This window comes from Cydia fagiglandana, chromosome 3, assembly GCF_963556715.1.
Source record: "Cydia fagiglandana chromosome 3, ilCydFagi1.1, whole genome shotgun sequence".
In the NCBI taxonomy this organism is placed as follows: domain Eukaryota; kingdom Metazoa; phylum Arthropoda; class Insecta; order Lepidoptera; family Tortricidae; genus Cydia; species Cydia fagiglandana.
This window is the reverse complement of record NC_085934.1, coordinates 3,771,627-3,786,046: the sequence shown is the minus strand read 5'-3', so window position 1 is coordinate 3,786,046 and position 14,420 is coordinate 3,771,627. Positions and strand designations below refer to the sequence as shown.

The 14,420-nt window shown below is 37.0% G+C and overlaps 3 protein-coding genes across 3 annotated transcripts; 2 read left to right on the top strand and 1 right to left on the bottom strand.

Moving 5' to 3' along the window:
- Positions 1–299: 299 nt before the first annotated feature.
- On the bottom strand, positions 300–5,956 carry LOC134679860 (THAP domain-containing protein 1-like). The gene is made up of 3 exons (XM_063538772.1): positions 5,830–5,956; positions 1,518–1,701; positions 300–758 (listed from the first exon to the last, which is right to left on the bottom strand). Exons 1-3 carry the CDS (start codon positions 5,907–5,909, stop codon positions 387–389), a joined length of 636 nt encoding a protein of 211 aa, XP_063394842.1. The 5' UTR covers positions 5,910–5,956; the 3' UTR covers positions 300–386.
- An 884-nt stretch (positions 5,957–6,840) lies between these two features.
- LOC134679850 (zinc finger protein OZF-like) lies at positions 6,841–9,493 on the top strand. Its single transcript, XM_063538762.1, has 6 exons — positions 6,841–7,068; positions 7,204–7,441; positions 7,752–7,824; positions 7,913–8,069; positions 8,345–8,578; positions 8,868–9,493. Exons 1-6 carry the CDS (start codon positions 6,955–6,957, stop codon positions 9,330–9,332), a joined length of 1,281 nt encoding a protein of 426 aa, XP_063394832.1. The 5' UTR covers positions 6,841–6,954; the 3' UTR covers positions 9,333–9,493.
- Positions 9,494–10,062: 569 nt separating this feature from the next.
- LOC134679842 (zinc finger protein 260-like) lies at positions 10,063–14,378 on the top strand. Its single transcript, XM_063538745.1, has 6 exons — positions 10,063–10,279; positions 10,886–11,183; positions 11,469–11,514; positions 12,207–12,360; positions 13,144–13,371; positions 13,634–14,378. The coding sequence occupies exons 1-6, from the start codon at positions 10,166–10,168 to the stop codon at positions 14,117–14,119; spliced, it is 1,326 nt and encodes a 441-aa protein (XP_063394815.1). The 5' UTR covers positions 10,063–10,165; the 3' UTR covers positions 14,120–14,378.
- Positions 14,379–14,420: the final 42 nt, after the last annotated feature.

The following is a 14,420-nucleotide window of genomic DNA, read 5'->3' as shown; positions in this document are numbered from 1 at the left end:
TCGAATACGTAATGGCTCCTCTACACGATGGGCCAACGCCGGCCACTCCAAGAGACGCAGCCATGCGGTAGAATGAGATAGCAATATCACTTGGTCTCTCTAACGCATAAATGCGTCCCTTGGAGTGGCCGGCGTTGGCCCATCGTGTAGAGGAGCCATAAGAGGAATAGAGAGGCAAATAGCAAAATTTATATTTTCGTGTTTCGTGGTAAATTTACAGGCAGGTCATTTTTACACAGTAAATATTTTTGGAAATGGCATTAAACAAGAAACAGTGAACAAAAAAACAACTTTTATGAAATAGTTTATTTGGAAATACAGCGTTACAGTTATTGCAGCCTTTACGTTTGCAAATATATTATATCCATTATTTTTATAGAAGTTATTTATTCTAATATTGGTGTACTTTTCTCTTTTTCCTCAACGCCATTTTTATCTTGAGCTAGACGATTTTCTTTATTAATTATCGATTTTTCAGTCAACTCATTAAATACTTCTTGCATTTCGTCAACTTTTTTCTTTAAATATCTAATTTGTGATTGAAGTCTTTTTATTTTTTTATTTTTCATCAGTATAATCTTTCTTAACTTTATCGTTTTCGGTGAGTCACATAAATGTGGGTTGTGATTTTCCGACTGTGACATATGGGGCTGATCTTTAATCATTATGCATTCTTGAGTAGGCGGTAGAGAATTTTCGACTGTTTCAATCTTAATATGTATAAACGTTCCTGGTGTTGATTCTTCAGAACGTTCAACCTGATAAAATAAATCAATAGTTATCCATAAATTCTTCTTAAACAGTGCATTAAAATACTCGAAATCAATTTCTTTAAAAATGTATTCATACTTTAAACTCTTTAAAGTCTATAAGTTAATAATAATAAATAAGGTTAGTTGGCTTCCTCATTTTATGAACAAGCTTCCAAATTTTCCTTTGGACTAGGTAAATTCATTTGCATTAGGTACCTCAAAAGCGAGATAAGTCTATGCTTAACCCTTAAATACATAATTTTTTTCTTTATGCCCAAAATGAATATGCGAAATCAGTGTTAGAAGTTGAATTGGCTAAATCATATTTATGTAAATATGTAATTTTCAGTAATATATATATGATTTTTTTTACTACCATTAGCAAGGTACACTATTTGTGATATACCTATGATAAAGTTTTTAAATATAAAACAATTACAAACCCCGAAAACACCATTCAAAATCACATACTAAACCAACTTCTGGATTTTTCCAAGCTTTCCGACTTTTCGTCTTAAAAAGAATGTAATTTTTATAAATTAAAAATATTGCGTAAATTTAACCCTTAAATCATTACCCTACTACTTAACGCTTGGTATAAAGGTGCGTTCAAGAACGTAAGCCTTTTTTTAAAATCTGTGAGCTGTCTAATGGTTTGTAGACATTTGGCAACACTATGCATTTAAGGGTTAAGTATAGTTGTACGTACAGTTCAACGTAGACAAAGACACGGGCAAAAACTAATAAGTAATTAATAAGTTTCACCTTTGGCAATTTCAGAGTTGGCACGGCACACTCTTTCAATTTCCTTTTGTTATGAGCTTGTATTATAAAACAGGAGGGTTCAAAATGCTGTGAGCAAATTGTGCTAGTTCGTTTAGGAGTCCATGAAACATGCTTTGCACAAGCTTTCATCCAGGCATCCCGAATCACTGGTACTTTTGGAAATCTGTAAAATAAATAATAAGTATAACATATTAAATTAAATAAAAACCGGGCAAGTGCGAGTCGGACTCGCGCACGAAGGGTTCCGTACCATAAAGCAAAAAAAAAACGGGAAAAATGCAAAAAGAAAACGGTCACCCATCCAAGTACTGACCCCTCCCGACGTTGCTTAACTTTGGTCAAAAATCACGTTTGTTGTATGGGAGCCCCATTTAAATCTTTATTTTATTCTGTTTTTAGTATTTGTTGTTATAGCGGCAACAGAAATACATCATCTGTGAAAATTTCAACTGTCTAGCTATCACGGTTCGTGAGATACAGCCTGGTGACAGACGGACGGACGGACGGACGGACGGACGGACGGACGGACGGACGGACAGCGAAGTCTTAGTAATAGGGTCCCGTTTTACCCTTTGGGTACGGAACCCTAAAAAAATATATATTAACGAAGGGTTTCTTCTTCTTCCTCGCGTTATCCCGGCATTCTGCCACAGCGCATGGGAGCCTGGGGTCCGCTTGACAACTAATCCCATGATTTGACGTAGGCACTAGTTTTACGAAAGCGACCTTCCAACCCAGAGGATAAACTAGGCGTTATTGGGATTAGCCCGGTTTCCTCACGATGTTTTCCTTCATCGAAAAGCGACTGGTAAATAGCAAATGATATTTCGTACATAAGTTTCGAAAAACTCATTGGTACGAGCCGGGGTTTGAACCCGCGACCTCCAGATTGCAAATCGCACGCTCTTACCGCTAGGCCACCAGCGCTTTTTTAACGAAGCTTTTTTTTTAAATTATTAACGAAGGGTTTACAGGCCTATAACCGTGAAAATCAAAGTTCGTCAATTGCGGGCATTTTTCTCTGTCACTCTAATCTAATTACGTCTTAATGAGAAAAAGAGAAAGATCCTCGCAATATGCGAATTTCGGTTTTCGCGGTAGAGGCGCAGTTCCTAAAAGTTTAAGGCCTCATTCTAACGAGCGTTAAAAAAGCGCTTGATCCGTCCACACGCTAAATTCGATTTAACGACCAATGCTTAAAGTCGAAAATCCTACAACGTTTGATAAAAATCGCCACCACCATCGTGCGAATAAATACACATGTATCCATTTGTGTCATTCAAACGCTTTTTTAACGCGCGTTGTAAAAGCGCTCGTTAATGAGGCCTTACGAGACCTTTCTGGCCGCATACGTTCGGAATTTTCTGTACCGAATGACATGTGTAAGCGACACAGCGCTATGCATTTTGTAGAGCGACATCCAGTTCCCACCTGTCATTCCGTACGGAAACCAAATGAAAATACTAACTAACTTTCCTAGTACCTAACCTCAGCGGTGCCAGAGTAACAAACTATAAGTGCCTAACTCAGTGCCGGATTTACCACTAGGCTGAGTAGGCTGAAGCCTAGGGCGGCAAATTTGGGTCAAAAAATATTGTACGTGCCGTTCAGATAGGGTTGACCAGAATTTATTTGTAAAATTTAAATAACAAGCATTATTTGTCGATTTTGCCGCCCTCTGTTATGTCAAGACCCTTTATATTGAGACAGACAGACGGCCAGTCGGACAACAAAGTGATCCTATAAGGGTTCCGTTTTTTTCCTTTTGAAGTATGGAACCCTAAAATTGTAGGCACCTAACTATTTTCTCGAAAAAATTTCGCGCTCGCTATGCTCGCGTTTTCATTTATGTACCTACATATTATTTGTGACCCATCTGACCACATTGTAAGTTTGGGATGGTATTGTCGATTCTTGTCTTGGTGGTATAATGCTGGGTTCCGTTTTTTTCCTTTTGAAGTACGAAACCCTAAAAATGTACCTACCTACTATATTCTCGAAAAAATTTCGCGCTCGCTACGCTCGCGTTTTCATTTAACTAACTACATTTTTTGTGACCTATCTGATCACCATCTGACTACATTGTGAGTTTGGGATCATCGTCGATTCTTGTGTATTCGTGGTATTGAATCTCACTAAATTGTTCCGATCCTATGCCAGAACTCAGGATGGATAGAGCTCTCGATATCAGATACAAGCTTTTCATGACTTTCCAGCACCATAGAATGAGGGATATTAGCACGGCCTGTGTAATACGTATCCCTACTACTGTCATCTGTAATCTGCATAGCAATGATTATCATTGATATGCAGTATTAATAGTACAGAACCTAGTGAAACGCCAGCGGTAATGTTCACACTATTGGAGCAGTTGCCGTCTACTATACGGCTCATATGCGTCTACCGGACAAAAAGCTAGCGATCCATTCGTATAGCATAGTCCCTCGAACAGACTCGATGCCAGACCCGACCGAACTCCTTAGCTATATCCAGCCTGACTGCCAATGCTTAGGCATTAGTAATGCCTCACCTTGTTTTTCAATGGCAAAAAACCCAGCCGTACCCACCATAACACCAGATCAGGCAAATATAACGAGGTCGCATCGTCATTGAGTGACAAAAACGGCCCATATAAACGGCCCATATAAACCCGCGGCCCACGTCACCTTATATGCATTTTAATATGGCTATGGTGTGTTGTACTAAAAAATTAAACGCCTCTGATAGGAAAGTAATTTAAAAAACCTATAAGCGAGGCGGATAGGGGCGGCAAAATCGGCATAGCCTACGGGCGGCAAATGTCTAAATCCGGCACTGGCCTAACTGCCTATTAAGCTTCTATACCGTTATTTGAAGCCTATTCAATAACATAATAACTGAGAGAGCGATGCAGTTTGTCAGAGTCAGATGACGTAGCGGTTCACGATTAGCTGACACCTACGGCCATAATATTTCCATCGCCACCAGTACACCAGTTGTTTTCGGTTTCAGTTTTTATCCCCTACTCCACCAGCGACCGTGGCGGTCGGCCACGGATCTAGCCTGGCCTAAGAGGATATACCCAATGGAGCCACCATGCGCACTATTTTTCTATCTGAAAAATTCTGCCGTTTTCCGCGCGGGGGACGAGATAACGCACACAAATAATGTTAACACTAATGCATTTTTTGCAAGCGTCGCTACACACACACACGACAAAATTATCAAACACTACCATAAACTATATTCACACAAGTACATGAACAAACACAGACAGCCCTGTCCGTGAACGAGATGACGTCAGTTCTAAGTAAACCTGGTAGTCGCTAGTCAGATCATCTTTTGGAAGTGTGAAAAATAAATAAAAATACATCGATAATGTTTTTATCGATATTGGTTTTTATGGTGTCCCATCCCATCACTAACTTTGGTACAGTGATACAGAGTAATAAAAAAAGTGCCTATTTATGGAAAGTGACAGCTGTAAATACCTTAAAATAAATAAAATACAATCTTATTCTTACTATCTACTCATGAGGAAGATTTCTTAGTTTCGTTCACTGTAGAAAAATACGTGAGGCCTCCTGTTTTTTTAGTTTTTTTGCAAAGTTAGTGCACTATTTGATAACATTTAGATGTAATAGTACTTACATATGATAAGACACGTGTTCTTTTTGTACGCTAGAGGTTTCCGATCTCATTTTGCACGAAAACACGCTGCAATTCGGCATTTTCAACTCCTATCGTGCCGCTTACACTGACGTTTGCTGAATGGCGTATGACGTATGGCAACTAGTTATATATAACCTCCTTGACCGGCGGCCGCGGACTTTTGGCGGAGGGGAACACCTGTTAATAGCGGCTCCGTTGGTTATATCCTCATATAGGTAATCTAGCTTATACGGAATAAAGGTGCCGACCGTACAATCTTAAACATGACATGTTAAATAAAAATAAATGTTGAAAATAAAGGAATAAATGAATTTGCAAACAGTCATATATCGTTAATTCATTAATCATCTAAGTAGAAATGTATTTCGTGTAATTTTATTCATGTTATTTATGGTTAATACCATTTACTTGATTGAAAAAATTGTGTTAATATATGTGTAGACCTATATTAATATTGAATGTGTACATATACATACATAATAATAATTTAAATTAAAACAATAAACTTTAAAAATTACACTAAAGTAGATCTAGTAAGTACATACCATTAAGTGGCAACACTTTTAGATTGACAATATGTATTAAATTTTTTGCTAATTTAGTGCACTATTTGATAATATTCAGGGGGAAGGATACTTACAAATGAAAAGTAACGTTATCCTTTTCTATACTAGACGTGTTTGATCTCTTTTTACACAAAAACACGCTGCAACACGGCATCTCTAGCTCACGTCATTCCATCTCTTTGCGTCACCGTCATTCCACGCTCAATGCAGGGCTGCCAGTACATAAATCTTGATTATGCGATCCTGTGGCCGCAATTATACGAAATTCGATTGCATTATACGAGTACAAAAAAAAACTATAATTTTAAATCGATTTTTTAATAACTGGTGAATTTCGGTTTTTGCGGTAAGCCCCCAAATTGCGGGGATATTTCTCTTTTACTCCAATGACAGCGTAATAATAGTGACAGAGAAAGATGCCCGCAATTTGCGCACTTGGTTTTTCGCGGTTATAGCCCGCGTTGACGTGTATTTAAGTAGTTGCCGTTCCATTAAATCGTATAACAGTAACAGTAATCGTGTAACAGTAGTTTTTTTTTTACTTTTTTTTGTTTCTTTTTTTGCATTATGGTACGGAACCCTTCGTGCGCGAGTCCGACTCGCACTTGCCCGGTTTTTTGAAGCATTGACAGTAGTTTAACATCGGTGTTTTTTTTCGTATCCAATTATACCGATTGACCAACTATACGACATGTATACGAAAATAATTTCATTATACGAATTTCGTAGCCTATTATACGATCTGGCAGCCCTGGCTCAATGAGATTGGCTGAATACGGCTAGGGACGCGCGGCTACTAGTTTTAAGTAGTTTTATATAACCGGTATGAGCGGCAGTCTCCTACTTTTGGCAGAGGGGAACGCCTCGCCTACACATTTTTTTATTGGCTCTTATTATATTAGTATTTACAACACACACTTTAATGTGTGTACCTCACAACTCCTCACATTCACTCCGTTACCGGTATTGGTCTACTACAACACTAGTTCATATTCCAGTGGTACAAAGTCGTCGATTTCATTCACTCGTCTCATTCAAGTCATTCAGATTTCAGATCATTTTTGTTTTGAGTGATTGAGTGAATGTCAAATGTGATGTGAGTAAATTGATATGTCCTGTCCCGAAGTTTGTTTATTTATTTTATAGTGAAAAATTCCATTGATAAATATATAAATTAAATTGGGTTGGTTCTCTTAAATATGGAGAAATTGAATAATAGCTGCCGTGCTTGCCTATCGACGTCGGAATCCTTCACATACTTCTTATATGAAAACATTTCACCCGATGTCTATTGGTTTTGCACTTCCCTTGAGGTTTGTGTTAATCAACTTTTATTTTCTTTTTTTTATTGGTATTCAAGACAACAACATTAATGATTTATTCATGAAATATTTACGAAGACTTTATACTTACTTATACATTTTTCATAATTGATACTTTTATTTTAGGTAAAGCAAGATGCCCTTCCTAAATCAATTTGCAACAGTTGTTATAGTTTACTCACAAAATTTTCAGAGTTTAAAAAGCTATGTATACAATCAGATAATTTATTATACAATATTTTTATTAAAAGTGTCCCCGATAACAAGAATTATCTTAATATGAAATCAGAACTTGAAGGGAATGAATATGAAGACAACCTTGAAAGTAATGTATTTGTCAAGAATGAAGATTTGGCTGATATGGGTATATTTAATTTATTAATATGTTCTTTTTTTTTGTAACATTTTAAGGGCATTCCAAAAAAAGTCTACTTTGTTAGATTTTAGAACTTAAGGGACTTGACGCATATGGCAGCTGCCTTAATAACCTGTAAAAACCTATATTAACATTTAATCATATCATGTCAAATATCGGCTTCTTAGCCTTATCAACGATATTACAATTTAAAAAAAAAAGTGTTGCATATCCACGACTTTTCTGGAATGCCCCTTATTATACTTAAATAAATATTATGTATGGTTTGAAACATAATTATTTTAAATGACTGTTCCAGATGATATAGAAACAGATTTGTGCAATGTTTATGAAGAAGATAGACATGAAACAGTTTATACACACAAAACAAAGTAAGAAAATTATAAAAATATAAATTAATCCTAATAATGCAGGCTATTTGCAATAATTCTAGTAATAAAGGTTTTTTTTTAATTTCAGAAATCATAAGACAAAAACTAGAAAGAAATATGCAAAGCCGGTATCAAAGTTAAAGAAGACAAGAAAAAAGTTTGAATTCACATGTGAATTGTGTTACAAAAAGTTTGGCTTTAAAGAGCGGTTTGAAGCCCACATGCTGGAGCATGAAGGAAAAACAGTAAGTTAATACACCATAGATACCTAACTAGACCAGCTAGGCCTCAGCTCGGTTGGTGTAATTGTATTTATGCCACTGAACAAGTTTAATATTATATTTTGAATGTTTACCAATGTTAAATAACTAATGTAGAGTTAGACCAAGAAAAGTCTGCAACGATTTTGAAGGGATACTCAGTGCAAGTGTTATTTTAACCGTCAAAATTCTATGAAATTATTGCAAAATTGTTGCAGACTTTTCTTGGTCTAACTTTACCAACATTATTTTCATTACAGACTTCAATATTCTGTGCACCGTGCAACAAAACATTCACAACCTGGGGAGGTTTGAAGCGGCACAATGACTGTGAACATACGAGGCTGTCCCTCGACCAGCTGACCTGCAAATTGTGCTCCAAGGTTTTCAAGAGCCCCCGCACACTGGCAATACATTGCACAACCCACGGGGAGAGGAAGCTTAGGATATGCGACGTTTGTGGAAAGGGGTTTAAAAGTAATTTGACTTTGAAGGTAAGACAGTAACTCAATAATAAAGCAGCATGAACTTCCCTAATTTATATTTTAAAAGATAGATCTTTAAAATTGCATTGTTTTAAATACTATCCAGTCTTTATTATGCAAGCAATCACAATTAAACGACGCCAAGTTCATCGAACAATCACTAAAATGGATCTATCCCAGCAGTGCTTGCATTAGTTCTATCTAACATCCCTGCTGGTTCATTAAATAAAACATGGGCGATATTACGCCTGAGTCTAGATACTGTAATCATATTCTCCAAACTCATCTACCTTTTCAGGCTCACCTAGAAACGCACATAGAAAACCGCGAGCGTCGCTACACCTGCCAACACTGTGGCAAGAAGTTTCTCAGCAAAAAGACCTGCGCATCCCACGCCGCGCGCCGCCACAGCGACCGCCGCTACATCTGTCACCACTGCAACTACCCCTTCACCGACAAAAGCAACCTCGCCAAACACATCATGATACACGAAGGGAAACAACTCCTACACAAATGCGATTTATGTCTCAAGACTTTTGCAGCACATTCGTCTCTAGTCATACACAAAAGGATACATACTGGGGAAAAGCCATTCGCCTGCAAGTTTTGCCCGAAGAGCTTTTCTAATAAACGGATGTTAGTGGACCATCATAGGATACATACGGGAGAAAAGCCGCATAAGTGTGCGGTGTGTGACCAGAGGTTTACGCAGCGTGGGACTATGAAACGACATATGAAGGTGCATGAAAGGATATGTACGTAAAATAACTTGGAACAACGTGGAGTGATATACACATAAAATCTTCGATAAAGGGTAAATAAATTGAAAAATTTGGTCATTCGTAGTGTCGTCCGCTTTTTGAGAACAATACTAGATTATGAATTTGTATTTATTGAGGAAATTAAAGGTGATTTTTTTTATAAGCATATTTTTTTTAATTAACTTGTGCAATGTTATGGGTATCATAAAGAAGATATAATGGATCCATACACGTTCGGCAGCGATAGAGTCTGTGCGGAAAGAGAAAAATCGTAAAATGTATGGGACCCAATACATTTAACGACTCTCTTTCCGAACAGACTACTTATGGTGGTAGATGTACTATATAAATATATAGTTAAAGTTTCAATTCAATCCGCAAGTACTGCTGTAACCGTTACCGCCGCCTAACGATATATGGAAGCGATGGATAAAATTTGAACAACCCATTTTTTAAGTTTCTTATCCTAATGAATGTGTGTCTTTTTAATTTTTTAAGTAATTTCAAAATTAAACAATCATTTCGATGCAGTTCATTCATTTATTTCAAAACTGGAATTGTTTTACTTGTCATACTAAAACATGCTATTGCTAATAACAAAAAAAATCGATACTAGTACTCGTTTAGCTCAATGATTATCGGTATTTACTTCACCGGACATCACTTCACGTTATTTTTCATTCATTCGCACTTTCGTAGTTCACTCCATGTTCAGTTCACTCACTTCACTTGTCTTGTCAAACGAAACGATTCGTAATCGTAGTTTTTGTTTATCTTTATAATTGTGGTTTATATTATGAATTAACTGAAATAATAAACCAATACCATCTGTAATATGGAACAGTGGACAAATTCATGCCGTGCTTGCCTCGGAAGAGCAGAGTGTTTCTCTCATTTTATTTACGAACATATAAGTCCCGAACAGTATTTTTATTGTACATCAATCGAGGTATATTATCTTTTTATTTATGTTAACATACCGCTAAATACCGTACAAGAACTGCTTATTCATCTAAATATTTGTTAATTGTTCAACCTATTATTAATCTCAATTTTCTTTTCTCTTATTGCGATTATTTGGGTCGATCAACTTTCTCTTGTCAACTCGCCATGGTTGCGGCAAAGAGTATGGTTACGGTCACCTGGGTCACTTTTTATATCCTGGTTTTACGGTATTTCAAATAACTATACAATTTTCTAACAGCTACAATCGTTTTCTATAATGGGCCATATCATTAATAGGCCTTACTTCTTCTTCTACCTAGCGTTATCCCGGCCTTTGCCAGGGTCCGCTTTCCTACTTGCCTTTCTCCACTTTGCGCGATCCTGGGCGTCGTCTCGTGTGAGCCCGTTCACGCTCATATCATATCTGCTTTCACGACATCGAGCCATCGCTTTTTTGGTCTGCCGCGGGGGTCGGGGAAATAAGAATGGGGTCAGCACAAAGGTTTCACGCACACGATATTGTTGACTAGCTGATGGGACGGAAAGTTGATGTGGATCAACTTTATTTCTTTACAGATTACATTTTACACATACATATGTTATATTACAGGTCAAATACGAAGACGGACTTCCAAAGGCTTTATGTGACCATTGTTACATATTTATTAATGAGTTTATAGAATTCAAATCAAAATGTATTCAATCAGAAAACAATTTACATACATTGTTATTGAAAGAAGAACTTTCTTTAAAATTAGAAAGAAAAGATCCATCGGAGGATGTGGCAGCAACACAGAATATGAGTGGACAAGAGCTTATTGCTCTAGAAACAGCATACAATGTAAAAATTGAAATAGAAGATGTTAAAGAAGAAGCAGATGAAATTTTAAATGACAGCCATAATGATGGTAGGTGTTATACATTGTTTTTTTAGCATTAGAAAAGAATACATGATCTTGACATGGCTGTTTATTGAAAAACTATTTAAAAATATAGTGTACTAGTACTTACAAAACCAAAAGAATAAAAATAAACATTTATATGCTATATAATTGTTGTTGTGACTTATTTTTAAGTGTTTCTCAATAAAGAGACATGTCAAGATCACATAGTAGTTTTACACAACTTCCACATTTCTTTTGTATAATAGTTTACCAACAAAAATTGATCAGATTATACTCCATTATTTTCAGATGCACCGAAGGATATTGAAAACCATGTTGAGGCAACTAGTGCAAGGTAATTTCATATTAAATTACGCTCAAATCCCCAAGTTTTCTGATACATTTAAGTAATAAAACTTCTGTTAGACACAGACATTTAAAAACTGACAATTGAATGTCAGTCTTACTCATCGAAAGTAGAACACATGTTTAAAGTGCTGTATGTGGGAAATATAATTATATCCTTTAGTAGGCTAAAGGATACCAGGGTAAAGAGTTAAAAATATTAGACATATATTATATATGTATATACATGGTGTGTCTGACCATGGGGCTTTAAATCTAGAGCCTAAAATCGACCAACCCTAAAATCGGGGAAAAAGTTTTGGCTTTTCCATAGAAAACGTCCACATCTGATCAGCCAAAATATATGAAAAAGTAAAATCTTTTTTCGGGATTTCGGGGTTGGTACCATAATAAAAGTAGCTCAGTTTAGCGAGTAGAATCGATCCCTGGATTTAAAGCCCCATGGTCAGACACACCGTGTATGTATATTAAAACGCGTGACGAGTTTTGAAGTCAATAATTGCTCGACACATTTACACATTGATTCCGCGGCCGCTTTCTCCCGCGCTGATTGGTCAGTCGCCAACACTTGAAAATTTGTATGAAGCGAAAAGCGCCTACGTACAAAAAACGCTGGCAGTGTTAAATGTTATATTAAAATTTTATTAAAACTATTTTTATCACTACAAATATCTGTTTCAGTTCAGTTAAACTTATCAAGTCACCCAAAAGGAGAATAAAAGCAAAAGACTCAATGGATTACAATTGCGAGCGCTGTAATAGGAAATTTTCATCTGCAAAACGGCTGGAGAACCATATTATAATATGCCCACACAAAGAAGGAAAGGGGGAATTTGTAAGTTCAGATTTGTTTAAGGGCCAGAAATTTGCTATATAATAATTTATAACATAATAATATTTCGTATTTAATTATTATTTAGTAACGGCTCAGGACCGCTTCGTCCACAATCCTATTTCCTCACCTTTTTAAGTCCACTCGTCCACATTACTGTTTTGACTGCAGTCCCATATTGTCTACATTCCTGTTTTGACCACAGTGCCAGCTATAGCAACATTATTGTACCATCCATTATCCTGACTGCCTTTTATAAATCTGTAAATCAGACAATATGTGCAATTTTCATGATTCCATTTACTTTTGCATTGCTTTTTTCCAACTGAAAAAATTGGCCTGGTTATTTCGATCTCCACCAACGCCAGCATATAGGAATGTGGATGAGTTAGCTCTATGGACCCGTATAGAAATGTGGACAAGATATGAAAATGCTATAGAGATGTTGGATCAGAACAGTGAACCATATATCATACTAGCGACCCGCCCCGGCTTCCCGCGGGTTGACAAATTATACACCTAAACTAAACCTTCCTCCAGAATCACTTTACTGATAGGTGAAAACCAAATGGAAATCCGTTCAGTAGTTTTTGAGTTTATTGCGAACATACAAATACACTAACAGACAGACGCGTACGTACCCCACGTACGTTGTTTTATAAGGTGTAGTGATGACAATAATGACAAGTTAAGAAGGTGACGAAATAGGATTGTGATTGTGGACGAAGCGGTCCTGACCCAAAATAACTCAGTATTGACAAGTATTGACGTAAAATGCATTTTCAGATAGAGTGTAATATATGCCACAAAACCTACAAGGGTGCTTTCAGACTTCGCTGCCACATAAAGTCTTGTCACACTGACTACACTTTGAAGGATGTGACATGCCCGATTTGCTTTAAAGTATTCAGTAGCCCCCACACTCTCAGCAGTCATAAGAGAACTCACGAGCAAAAATGGCAGCGAGTCTGCGAGGAGTGTGGAAAGGTGTTTAAGAACACTGCTACATATAAGGTAAGATACCTTGATATCTTTAGCGTGATAACGCCCTTAAAAAGATAGACGGGGATGTTCCCAGCTGTTACCATTACCACCAACTTGTTACAAATAGTATCACAATGTGCAGAACTTTTCACTTTTCACAAACCGAATATAGTAGCATTTCTTTTGTTTCACCGCTTCCCAATTCACTATACAACGTGGTTCAAATTAAAAATAGTTTTTGTATGGTAGGCCCTAAAGAATATAAGCATTGATTAAGCTCCTTCATCCACAGCACCACTTAGACACGCACGTCAAGAACCGCGAACGCAACTATCCATGCGAGTACTGTGGCAAAAAATTCATCAATAAGAAGGTCTGCGGCAGTCACATCCTCATACGCCACAGGAACAGACAGTACATATGCGATTACTGTGGTTACGTGTTCTCAGAGAAAGCTTACCTTAAACAACACATTATGCGTCACGAAGGAAGAAATCCTTTGTACCAATGTGACGTATGTTTACAGTCGTTAACGTCCAAACCATCTCTAAAGGCCCACAAAAGAATGCACACTGGCGAGAAACCTTACAGCTGCAAGTATTGCTCGAAGGCGTTTGCCGGCAAACTGGGGTTGGAGGAACATGAACGGAACCACACTGGGGAAAAACCTTTTGAGTGTGTTTTGTGTGGAATGAAGTTCTCTAGACGGAATTCTATGAGGCGGCATATGAAGGTGCATAAGATAGTAACTGTAAAGCAGAAAAATCTAAACAGATAACTTTATTTATGTGATCATCTGATCATGCCCCAACCATGTTTCTTTGTTTGGCCTAAAGGTTGACTGGTAGAGAATGCCTTGTAGCATTAAGTCCGCCTTTTGTCACTGTATATTTTTTACTGTGCAATAAAGTTTAAATAAATAAATCATGATGGGCAATGCCCAATTTGAGCATTGCCTCCTGGGAATCAGGGCCCAGGAGGCAATGCTCAAATTATATGATTTAACATGCAATGCAATGAGCTCTGAAATGCCGAACATAGAACATAATTATAATTAATAACCTTACCTAACGCTTTGA